This window comes from Entelurus aequoreus, linkage group LG10, assembly GCF_033978785.1.
Source record: "Entelurus aequoreus isolate RoL-2023_Sb linkage group LG10, RoL_Eaeq_v1.1, whole genome shotgun sequence".
In the NCBI taxonomy this organism is placed as follows: Eukaryota; Metazoa; Chordata; class Actinopteri; order Syngnathiformes; family Syngnathidae; genus Entelurus; species Entelurus aequoreus.
In genome coordinates, this window is record NC_084740.1 from 58,179,464 (window position 1) to 58,193,129 (window position 13,666).

At 34.5% G+C, this 13,666-nt stretch overlaps 1 protein-coding gene across 1 annotated transcript in view; it reads right to left on the reverse strand.

Annotated features, from left to right (window-relative positions):
* Positions 1 to 5,777: 5,777 nt before the first annotated feature.
* roraa (RAR-related orphan receptor A, paralog a) overlaps positions 5,778 to 13,666 on the reverse strand; it is a 31,122-nt gene continuing 23,233 nt past the window's right edge. Inside the window, exon 6 of the mRNA XM_062061299.1 lies at positions 5,778 to 9,140. Within this exon, the coding sequence (XP_061917283.1) occupies positions 8,976 to 9,140 (165 nt within the window). The 3' untranslated portion in view covers positions 5,778 to 8,975. The remainder of the gene's footprint in view (positions 9,141 to 13,666) is intronic.

Sequence of the window (13,666 nt, forward strand, 5' to 3'; positions counted from 1 at the left end):
TATTTAACCCAAAAGTTGAGTTATGAATTATTTAACCCAAAAGTTTAGTTATGATAACTTAATGTTGGGTTATTCCCACCCAAACTATTGGGTAAAGTTGAGTTATGAATGATTTAACCCAAAAGTTGAGTTATGATAACTTAATGTTGGGTTATTCCCAACCAAACTATTGGCTTGAATTATTTAACCCAAAAGATGAGTTATGATAACTTAATGTTGGGTTATTCCCAACCAAACGATTGGGTTGAATTATTTAACCCAAAAGATGAGTAATGAATTAGTTAACCCAAAAGTTGAGTTATGATAACTTAATGTTGGGTTATTCCCAACTAAACTATTGGGTTGAATTATTTAACCCAAAAGATGAGTTATGATATCTTAATGTTGGGTTATTCCCACCCAAACTATTGGGTAAAGTTGAGTTATGAATTATTTAACCCAAAAGTTGAGTTATTATAACTTAATGTTGGGTTATTCCCAACCAAACGATTGGGTTGAATTATTTAACCCACAAGTTGAGTTATGATAACTTAATGTTGGGTTATTCCCAACCAAACTATTGGGTTGATTTATTTAACCCAAAAGTTGAGTTATGATAACTTAATGTTGGGTTATTCCAAACCAAACTATTGGGTTGAATTATTTAACCCAAAGATTAGTTATGATAACTTAATGTTGGGTTATTCCCAACCAAACTATTGGGTTGAATTATTTAACCCACAAGTTGAGTTATGATAACTTAATGTTGGGTTATTCCCAACCAAACTATTGGGTTGAATTATTTAACCCAAAAGTTGAGTTATGATAACTTAATGTTGGGTTATTCCCAAACAAACTATTGGGTTGAATTATTTAACCCAAAGATTAGTTATGATAACTTAATGTTGGGTTATTCCCAACCAAACTATTGGGTAAAGTTGAGTTATGAATTATTTAACCCAAAAGTTGAGTTATTATAACTTAATGTTGGGTTATTCCCAACTAAACTATTGGGTTGAATTAACTAACCCAAAAGTTGAGTTATTATAACTTAATGTTGGGTTATTCCCAACTAAACTATTGGCTTGAATTATTTAACCCAAAAGATGAGTTATGATAACTTAATGTTGGGTTATTCCCAACCAAACTATTGGGTTGAATTATTTAGCCCAGATTTGAGTTATGCTAACTCAATGTTGGGTGATTGTAAATACTGTTAATGAGATTAATCCATAATAAAATTCCCTTCGAATAAACTTTTTAATAAAAAAAGCATTTACCCAAAAATGCATTACTCGTTGAAAAACAACCCAAAAATGGTTCATCATTTTGAAAACCAAGAAACTGAGTTAAAATAATACCCTTATAACTCATAAATTGGGTTATCAAAATAACCCGGCATTTTTCAGTGTGTGGCAAAAATAAATACACAAGTTCAAATGAAAGCCCTATTAAGGTTGCTATTATTATTATTGTTTAAAAAATATAATAAAAAAAAATATCCAGTTGCATTGTTGAAGGTGTTATGTCACACTTGGAGGATGGATTGAGCATAAAAAATCAACAAATAATGATAATGAAGCACTTTCTCTTCCACGTAACCCTGTTCCTTTGTAATTATTAAAGCCTTGTCTGGGTGTTTTTTCAACTTATTGACTGACAACAACAAACACACACACGCACACACACACACACACACACACACACACACTATTGCTTTGTACATAGAGACAACAGAGGACCATTTCACTACACACTGATTGAATAGCACACATCAATCCCTCGCTTATGTGCAGAGAGAGACTTTGCAGGTTCATATTTGGACACTTTTGGACGACCGCGGCGGATTTATTACTCTCTATCAAACCCGTAATCACGCCGCGGGGGCCATATTGCTTCTTTTTACACATGAAAAACACGCACACACTCTCCTTATAAGGGTTTTTTTTTTTTTTTTAAGTTAATGAGACGGAATATTCCTGCAGGAAATAAATAATAATAGTAACGCTAACAGGAAAATTCCACCTGGTGTGTGCGTCGAATGGTCGCCTCCTCCCTGAGCGTACACACCTCGTCCGTCCCGGATTGTCTAGCACTTTTCCAGACTGGAAAGTTTGTTCTACTTGAGGTTCTACTTGGGCTTGTGCATCAAAACAGAGACGATTACTTCCAGCGACAGCATCAATACTCCCGACCCAAACCACCACAGATTTAGTATTGCATAAGATTATTTGGTTTGGCTAAGAAAGAGGGGACCCTGATAACACCTTTTCAATCCTTTTTTTGTCGCTGTAAAAAAAATGTTTTGTTCCTCTGGCCTCTGAGGCCTGGATGAGTATTCACATGGCGGCGGAGCATCCCTGAACACAAAGAATAAGACAAAACAAACGAAAGGTCCCTGAGGGGTGACAGCGAGGCGGTAGCGGTGACTAAACGCCTCGCACAAAATTGCACGGCGGAGGAATGACGTGTGCGAGCAAGACAGGAACAAGTCACGGTTCTAAAGGGATCTCTTTTTTTTTTTTTTCTCCCAATGTTGCCTTTAAAAATAAAGTTCTTTCAAGAAGTCGCTACTTGAGTTGGCTGGAATGTCTCGGACTCGGAAAGCGGCGTGTTTTGGCACATTGAGGGTTCTATTTTTTTTTTTTTTGTCTATCACTTTTACGACCACAAGAAAGACACACTGGACAGAAACAGAAGCACGACAACAAAGCATTCTGAAAATAGCACGTTTGATGCTTCCCTTCCCCTAATTGTACCAACAAATGCTCGTCTAATTATTGCGGGAATATACGCTAAGTGCCGTCTCGTGTCTTGAGTTCATTAGCCGACGGAGAGAGGGGGGGGGGAGGAATGTTACAAAAATAGAAGCTTTTTTTTACGACCAGACAAGGCTTTGAATATTCACTTTCGCTTCATTGTTACGTCAGCGCTCGAGAAGGCAGGCCGGAGTCACTCCAACACAAAAAGGTTTCTGCTGAGTCTTTTCCTTCCACTAGATGGAACAAATGGCTTCGCTTTGCAAATAAACAAAAAAAAACCTTGCCTTTCACAAAGATAATACATACACTGCAAAAACTGAAATCTAAATAAGATGAAAAATCTCAAATAAGGGTGATATTTGCTTATTTTCTGTCTGATAAGATCATTCTTCTCACTAAGCAGATTTTATGCTAGAGTGTTTTACTTGTTTTAAGTGTTTTGGTCCTAAATGATCTCAGTAAGATATTACAGCTTGTTGCTGAGATTTGATGAGCTATATTGAGTAAAACATGCTTGAAACTAGAATGTCAACTGTTGCAAAGCTGTGTCATCAACACTCACAAGTATAAAACTACTTTTTTAAAGTCATCATTTCTTATTTCAAGCATGAAAAAAAAAATCATGATGCCGAGCGCATATCATTATGTCAAGATAATGGCACTAGCATTTAATTAATTTAAGAATATTTTTCAACATATTGAGCAAATAGGTCTCAATTTTTTTTTATACCAAGAAAAGTGCACTTGTACGGAGCCCCTAAAGGGACATGGGGGGGGAAAAATGTGTATACATTTTTTAAAATTTTTTAAAATATTTTTTTTTATACATGTATCTCGTGTGCACAATAAACTTTATAAGTTATAAAAAAATAATTATTTTTTAAAATAATTTTATTAATATTATTTTTTTTAGACATGTATCTCGTGCGCACGAGATACATACATAAGATACCTACGTTTTTTATAACGTTATAAAAGTTATTAAAAAAAAAATACAATTTTATAAAAAATTTTTATTAGACATGTATCTCATGCGCACGAGAAACTTTATCGTGCGCACGAGATACATATAAAAAATATATATATATATATATATATACATTTTTATTTTGTCTTTTTTATAACTTTATAAAGTTTCTCGAGCGCACAAGAAAGTTTCTTGTGCGCACAAGATAGTTTCTGGTGTGCACGAGATAGTTTCTGGTGTGCACGAGATAGTTTCTCAAGCGCACGAGATACGTGTCTAAAAAAAAAAAAAAATTATACATTTTTATTTTGTTGTTTTTAATAATTTTTTAAAGTTTCTCGTGTGCACGAGAAACTTTATAAGTTAAAAAAAAATAATTATTTTTTAAAATAATTTTATTCTTATTATTTTTTTTAGACATGTATCTCGTGCGCACGAGATACATACATAAGATACATAAGTTTTTTATAACTTTATAAAAGTTATAAAAAAAAAAATACAAATTTATAATTTTTTTTTTTTTAGACATGTATCTCATGCGCACGAGAAACTTTATCGTGCGCACGAGATACATATCTAAAAAAAAACAATAATTATACATTTTTATTTTGTCTTTTTTATAACTTTATAAAGTTTCTCGTGCGCACGAGAAACTTTATAAGTTATAAAAAAATAATTATTTTTTAAAATAATTTTATTATTATTTTTTTTTTTAGACATGTATCTCGTGCGCACGAGATACATACATAAGATACATACGTTTTTTATAACTTTATAAAAGTTATAAAAAAAAAAAATACAAATTTATAATTTTTTTTTTTTAGACATGTATCTCATGCGCACGAGAAACTTTATCGTGCGCACGAGATACATATCTAAAAAAAAACAATAATTATACATTTTTATTTTGTCTTTTTTATAACTTTATAAAGTTTCTCGTGCGCACGAGAAAGTTTCTCATGCGCACAAGATAGTTTCTGGTGCGCACAAGATAGTTTCTCAAGCGCACGAGATACGTGTCTAAAAAAAAAAAAAAATTATAAATTTTTATTTTGTCTTTTTTAATACTTTTTTTAAGTTTCTCGTGTGCACGAGAAACTTTATAAGTTATAAAAAAATAATCATTTTTTAAAATAATTGTATTATTATTTTTTTTAGACATGTATCTCGTGCGCACGAGATACATACATAAGATACATACGTTTTTTATAACTTTTTATTAAGTTATAAAAAAAAAAAAATACAAATTTATAATTTTTTTTTTTTAGACAGGTATCTCATGTGCACGAGAAACTTTCTCGTGCGCACGAGATACATATCTAAAAAAAAAAAAAAAAATTATACATTTTTATTTTGTCTTTTTTATAACTTTATAAAGTTTCTCGTGCGCACGAGAAAGTTTCTCATGCGCACAAGATAGTTTCTGGTGCGCACGAGATAGTTTCTCAAGCGAACGAGATGCGTGTCTAAAAAAAAAAAAAAAAAAAAAAAAATTATTTTGTTTTTTTTAATAATTTTTTAAAGTTTCTCGTGTGCACGAGAAACTTTATAAGTTATAAAAAAATAATTATTTTTTAAAATAATTGTATTATTATTTTTTTAGACATGTATCTCGTGCGCACGAGATACATACATAAGATACATAAGTTTTTTTATAACTTTTTATAAAGTTATAAAAAAAAAAAATACAAATTTATAATTTTTTTTTTTAGATATGTTTCTCGTGCGCACGAGAAAGTTTCTCGTGTGCACAAGATAGTTTCTGGTGCGCACGAGATACGTGTCTAAAAAAAAAAAAAAAAATTATAAATTTTTATTTTGTCTTTTTTATAACTTTATAAAGTTTCTCGTGCGCACGAGAAAGTTTCTCATGCGCACAAGATAGTTTCTGGTGCGCACGAGATACGTGTCTAAAAAAAAAAAATTTATACATTTTAATTTTGTTTTTTTTAATAATTTTTGAAAGTTTCTCGTGTGCATGAGAAAGTTTCTCATACGCACGAGAAAGTTTCTCATACGCACGAGATAGTTTCTTGTGCGCACGAGATACATGTCTAAAAATTTTTAAAAAAAATATATACATTTTTTTTCTCCCCCATGTCCCCTTAGGGGCTACGTACACTTGTTATTAGTGAGAATGTACTTATTTGAAGGTATTTTTGGGTTCATTGAGGTTAGCTAATTTTACTTGTTTTGGAAAGTCTTGACAAGCCAAATGTTCTTGTTCTATTGGCAGATAATTTTGCTTAGTTAAAATTAAATACCCCCAATTTTTAAATTTTTTTCTTGTTTATGAACACTGACTTTTTACAGTGTATATCTACAAATATTTATTTAGGATGTCTTAAATCTGCATGGACAGATAAATTCACCAGTTTTCAGCATATTTCTTTCTTAAAATCTAGTCCTTTTAGCTTATATCGTGTCCGCTCTTGTTTCCAGTGTACAGCAGTGGTGAACAATATCATCTTCTAGAAAGGAAGTTTTTTTTTCTCATTTGCATCTCATACCTATTGCATTTTGTGTGCTTTAACAAACAGCAACACTAGACGGGAGTGTCCGACATCTGCCTTCTCGCGGCCCCCCCAATGCAGCAACGCCCACCTCCTCCCCGCCAGACAAGACCCCCCTCCAGCTCCCAGGACTCACAGCCTCGGTGGCCGCGGTTCAACTCGTATTTGTGCACATGCAACACATCACTAGGTAAATATACACGTCTTAAATTAAACAAAGGTGTAACTAAAAGTGCCTTATCAATTGAACAATTAAGAATCATCTAACTACCAATATCATACATGTTATTTAAAATAGATTCTATAAACATTACTTTTTTTTTCTGTATAGTAAGTACTTATGACCATATACCCTGTAGTACATTATAAAACAGGTGGAATGGACCCTTTTCGTCGTGTTGGTGCCAGGGCACCCTTCCAGAGAAGGATTAATAGCAGATGGCCTTACATGATTTCACTATGCAACAATGGTGGATGGAGGGTTTTTTTTTTCTCGTTTTTTTCTCTTGACAACTAAAATCACTTTTCAGTAGAATTACCAGAATTCCTTTTTTTGTTTTTAAAGTCTTCTTCAAACGATTGTCCATGGAGAGGCGCCGACGGAGCCTCCTCCCCGCGAGTCGCTGCGGGTTTTGCGTCCCAAGAAATGCATCCGAAAGATACGACTGAATACGAGAGAGAGAGAGAGAAAGGGGAAAGAAAGCGACTGAACGTGACCAAAATGTGCGCGTTTCGCCCTTGGACTGCTTTGAACGAGGACAATTATTGCAGTATGGGTGCCTGAATGGAACATTTGAACACCAAAATTAATAATTTGTACAATTACAGTGGGAAGGGGATTCATATGCCCCCCCCCCATTTGTCACGGTTTAGGGCCTTGAACGGTGTGTGAATGGGTGAATGTGGAAATAGTGTCAAAACGCTTTGAGTACCTTGAAGGTAGAAAAGCGCTATACAGGTATAACTAGGGATGATGTTCGAAATCGGTTCTCCCGGTTGTTCGATAAGAAAAGAACCGATTCCATGGACTGGAATACCTTTTTGAGAACCGGTTCCCGTTATCGAGGCCACTATAGTAAAGAATAAGAGTTGGTTCTTTATTCGAATCCCTTCCCACATACAGGAAATGCCCTGTGGGACCTGCAATGTTATGCCCATTTGATTGTAGACTCTTACTGACACCTTGTGGCGATATGAAAATACTACGCGTCATTAGTGAGACAATTGAGAAGTAGACAAGTTGTGTTAGCTCTTACAAGCCTTGGAAAAGATAAGTCTGTAAGTAAACTGTTTAACTTGTTTATGTAACTCAATATTAAAGTAGTTAAGTTTGATACTAAGATGTTTATTGAAAAACGATTTCTGTCCACTGTTTCAATGGATGTTTTGGGGACTTAAAATGGCTGCCAGTCGAGTATTTCCACCATCGAAATAGTTTCACCACTCTGAAGTATTTGTTTGATGATAGTACTGTATATTTGTGTGAAGCTAATATTTACATATTGTGTATTACAGTTCAGTATGTTAATTGAATCACATAGCTTATACATTTGTCATTGTGTGTATTTCAGTTTAAACAAAAAATAATAACAGTCCAGTTCAAGACAAAGGTAAAGATAGGAAAAGACAAAGCAAGATCAACAACAATAAAGAGCCTAAATGGATTAATCTGCTTTGGATTGTTTGTTAGCTGTCTGCCAAGCTGTACAACCTCAACACGTATAGTGAGGCCAGAACAGGCAATTATTGCCAGGCTTCGCTCTCATGTAAGGGGGGAAGAATTGTTGATTGACGACTGTGGTGTTCTTAGTCTCATAGTGTGTGTAGTTAGTATGTTCCAATAGCAGCAGAAGTGCACTCTTTGGAGAGCTATATTATTTTCAGTTTTGTGCCCAAGGGACTGATTTTATTTAACACTATATTATTATTTATACACCTATAGTGATCACAGAGACAGGTTGTTTTTTTGTTACTGTATACATTTGTTTTTCTGAAAAATCCCACTTAATATACTATGGGTAACAACAGTCAATATTTATTTTTTTTATTTTTTTTAGGGGGGTAACAGTCAATATTTATTTATTTATTTTATTTTATTTTATTCTTATAGAATAAAAGTGAGCTTTTGTTAAACCAAATATTGTGTTTTTTTTCCATATACAACAACCTATCTGGATTCGATAAGAGAATCGATAAGGAATCGGTTCGATAAGAGGATTCGATAATTTCTTATCAAACATCATCCCTAGGTATAACCCATTTATTTACCATTTACCTGACACATGAAACGTGACTTCAGCCACCAGATGGCAGTAGAGTGGTAAATAGCTTGTTCCCAACTTGGTTACTAATTTAAAGAGCTGAATTGAAGCAGGGTGTGTTGTATAATATGCAAATTCCAAATTTGACCACAGTTGCTATGTTGTGGCGCTTTCCATCATTTTCAGCAGACTGCATTGCAAGATCCACCTAGAACTTGGGGCCATATGAATCCCTTCCCCCGCGTCTATCAATGCGCACAAGATGGTCAAAGTTCAGCCGGGTGAAAATAGTTCTCAACATGTGTTGGCTCCAAAAAAAGTTCACCTGGTGAATCGACTCCCTCCCCCCCGGCACGACTCTTGGGTGGGAAAAGAAGACGTCGAGCCGCGTGCCATCCTTGTCCGACCTGGTCCGTGCAGGGCACCCATATAAAGTGTCTCGAGATTCCTCCTCCACGTTCCCCCCATACGGCGTGGCACCTGGCGGGTGTGGCTACCCGTCAACGGGCATGGACTGCTCAAAGTCTGATCCAAACAGCTCCTTATACAAGGGGGGGAAGTGGGCGCGCACAATGTCTGGGTATATTGCTTTGAACGCCGTCAGCTTCTCTGTATGCCTACTGCACAGCGCCCGCAGTGTCGACACTTTGCATATCAACTGTGGAGAGACAAAGAGACATGTTAGGATTCCCGGCAAGACCAGGAGGACATCCGACAAACAGACATTCTTCCAGCCCGCCTTCTCACTCTCACACAGGGACCCGCTTGACGTGTAAAGACCGAGACAAGCGCTCAGGAACAAAGAAAGTTGGACTGATAAGGCACTCTTTGTGTTTCCTGTACTATTTTGAAAAATACCTACTGCTTACACCAGGGGTTCCTGGTAGAGATGTCCGATAATATCGGCCGATAAATGCTTTAAAATGTAATATTGGAAATTATCGGTACAGTGTTTCCCATAAACTGCCAAGATACCTGTGGTGGTGGGGGCATGGCTATGGGCGTGGTCACTATGACATCATCGAGTAATTTGCATAATTTAATACAATGATTTGATTTTCTCTAAAAAGGCTCAAAAAATGTATACTTACTAATTAATAATAACAGTTTTGTTTTAAACGTCCATCCATCCATCCATTTTACAATATAATTACAACACTTTATGTACATATTTATATACAGATTTGAACAATAAGTTATTCACTGAATTATATTTATTAATTGTGGTTTTTACAAAAAATATATCTTATAAAATATAAAAGCTAAAATGTCTCAAAGCTCTGCCCCTTTAATTAGTGCATACTAAATAATTTAACTATAGCCTACTAATACAACCATATTATTTACCAGCAACATAAAGTGAAACAGAGGCAGAGGTGTCCTGCCACAGTCAGTAACAAATAAACAGAAAACAGTAGTGGTGGTAGATAGACACAGAGCTTCATCAAACATCTGATCCACTGAACAAAGAGCTCCAAAAATCTTGAACTTTAGACTGCCATCAGTTTTACTCCCTACACTTAACCATGTGTTTCCTACTGCCTGCAGACTTTGCACCCTTTGTTATATACACATGTTGTGTTTCTAATATAAATACATTTAATAAAGTCAAACACAAATAAGGCAACAAGAGAAGTATCCTACACTTCTCTTTTGTAAAGTAAATGTGAAAAGCAGATATGGGCATCTACATCAACTATATCAGTGGTCCCCAACCACCGGGCCGCAGCCGCACAAAAATTAAAAAAATAAAATAAAATATATATATATATATTTAAAAAAAAAAAAAAATTAAATCAACATAAAAAACACAATATATACATTATATATCAATATAAACCAATACAGTCTGCAGGGATACAGTCCGTAAGCACACATGATTGTATTTCTTTATGACAAAAAAAAAAAAAAAAAAAAAAAAAATTTTTTTTTTTACTACCTCCTGGTCCGCAAGTACAAAAAGGTTGGGGACCACTGAACTATATGATTTGCCTGAGAAGCTGGAGATGACAAAAAAAATAAAAAAATAAAAAATAAAATCATTTTTTATTTGTGGCGGACGTAATTCTTTCGTGGCGGGCCGCCACAAATAAATGAATGTGTGGGAAACCCTGCGGTATCAGTTTTCCATCCATCCATTCTCTACCGCTTATTCCCTTCGGGGTCGCGGGGGGGCGCTGGAGCCTATCTCAGCTACAATCGGGCGGAAGGCGGGGTACACCCTGGACAAGTCGCCACCTCATCGCAGGGCCAACACAGATAGACAGACAACATTCACACTCACATTCACACACTAGGGACCATTTTAGTGTTGCCAATCAACCTATCCCCAGGTGCATGTCTTTGGAGGTGGGAGGGGCCTATCCCCAGGTGCATGTCTTTGGAGGTGGGAGGAAGCCGGAGTAGAACCCACGCAGTCACGGGGAGAACATGCAAACTCCACACAGAAAGATCCCGAGCCCGGGGATTGAACACCAGACTACTCAGCACCTTTGTATTGTGAGGCAGACGCACTAACCCCTCTTCCACCGTGCTGCCAGGTATCATTTTTTTTTATTTTTTATTATTAAATCAACATAAAAAACACAAGATACACTTACAATTAGTGCACCAACCCAAAAAACCTCCCTCCCCCATTCACACTCATTCACACAAAAGGGTTGTTTCTTTCTGTTATTAATATTCTGCTTCCTACATTATATATCAATATATATCAATACAGTCTGCAAGGGATACAGTCCGTAAGCACACATGATTGTGCGTGCTGCTGGTCCACTAATAGTACTAACCTTTAACACTTCATTTTACTCATTTTCATTCATTACTAGTTTCTATGTACCTGTTTTTATATTGTTTTACTTTCTTTTTTATTCAAGAAAATGTTTTTAATTTATTTATCTTATTTTATTATTTTTTTTAAAAAAGGACCTTATCTTCACCATACCTGGTTGTCCAAATTAGGCATAATAATGTGTTAATTCCACGACTGTATATATCGGTATCGGTTGATATCGGTATCGGTAATTAAGAGTTGGACAATATCGGCAAAAAGCCATTATCGGACATCCCTACTTCTTACAAATGTCACAGTTTAACCAATAAAGATGTTTTTTTCTTTTGTATAGGCAGCAATGCTAACTACTGGCCTGGCATGGATATTACAGCGTTATCAGACATTGTCGGTTTTTCGTACGCGCCACTTTCCGACAGACGCTACTGTTCTGTCTTGTTTGTTGAATTTATTAAGAATATATGTAAAACCAGTGTCTAAGTTTCTTTTGGGATTCACCAGTGAGGTGCACTTCCCTTTCTAAACAGCAGGAGGCAGCATTGCCTAGTTTACAGCAGTAGTCCCCAACCTTTTTTGCACCACGGACCAGTTTAATGTTGGCATTATTTTCACGGACCACTTGTGAAAAATACATCTCACTATAACGCTGAAGTAGTGGGAGCCCTGGGCTTGTTTCTTTGCAATGAAATGCTGATGGAAATCAGCCTTTGGCTAAAATCTGTCACATTTATATTTGATATGTTCATAAATGTGCATTGCATCATGTCACAAAGTTATAACAAATGGCAACTCCAAATAAATACTTAATATATGCTTAACTTATGGTTTCGAAGCAAGTTATCCATCAAATTGTACACTATAAAAATGACTAATAGATTTTACTGTAAAATTTAGGGATTTTTTTACAACATATTACTGTAAGTTGAAAAAAACCCCACCAATGTTTGTTTTTCTACAGTAAAATTCTGTCGACTTTGTTTGTTTTTTTTAATCCACGGTTGATGATTTTATGGTACCACATTTTTTTTGGGTAAAAAACTGGCATCTGAGTTGCCAAAATAAAATTAAACAGCGGTACTGTATTTCTATTTGCAGTAATATGTTGTAAAAATAATAATAATAATAAAATAACATAATATTTTACAGCAAAAGTCTGGCAACCAAGCTGACAGTTTTTTTTCTGTAAAAAACAGTGATCAAATCCACAGATTTTTTTTTACTCTTTACGTCAATTATTTTTTTTAAATATTTAAATTCATAGGCAAATATTTAAATTCATAGGCAAATTCATAGGCAAGTTCATATTCATAGGCAAATTCATATTCATAGGCAAATATTTAAATTCATAGGCAAATTCATATTCATAGGCAAATTCATATTCATAGGTAAATTCAAATTCATAGGCAAATTCATAGGCAAATATTTAAATTCATAGGCAAATATTTAAATTCATATGCAAATTCATAGGCAAATATTCATAGGCAAATTAATAGGCAAATATTTAAATACATAGGCAAATCCACCAATTTTTTTTTACTCTTTACGTCAATTTTTTTTAAATATTTAAATTCATAGGCAAATTCATGAATTATTTACTGTTACAAGCGGATGTAAATCAGCCTTTGGCTACAATCTGTCACATTTATATTTGATATGTTCATGAATGTATCATGTCACAAAGTTATAACAAATGGCAACTTCCTATGAGGAGTTTTATTGTACATCATTGGTGTGTCTAGTGCACAGGTGTCAAACTCAAGGCCCGCGGGCCAGATCTGCCCCTCCACCTCATTTTATATGGCCCGCAAAAGCTTGGAAATAATATTTGTCAATAAAATACCCTATATTTTCTTTCTTTACTTTCTTATTTTCTTACTAAAGGTATTAGTTTTTTTTTTTTTAGTTTGACAGAGAAAAAAATAGTGTCCAATATTGCAACAAATATTATAGTATCAAACTTTTATGGTAAAAATCCAAATAAATACTTAATATATGCTTAACTTATGGTTTTGAAGCAAGTTATCCATCAAATTGTACACTATAAAAATGACCAATAGATTTTACTGTAAAATTTAGGGAGTTTTTTACAGCATATTACTGTAAGTTGAAAAAAAACCCGACCAATGTTTGTTTTTCTACAGTAAAATTCTGTCAACTGAGCTGTCAGTTTGTTTTGTTTTTTTAAATCCACGGTTGATGATTTTATGGTACCACATTTTATTATGGTAAAAAACTGGCCAAAATAAAATCAAACAGCGGTACTGTAGTTCTACTTGCAGTAATATGTTGTAAAAATAATAATAATAAAATAACAGCATATATTTTACAGTAAAAGTCTGGCAACTAAGCTGCCAGTTTTTTTCTGTAAAAAAACAGCGGTCAAATCCACCGAT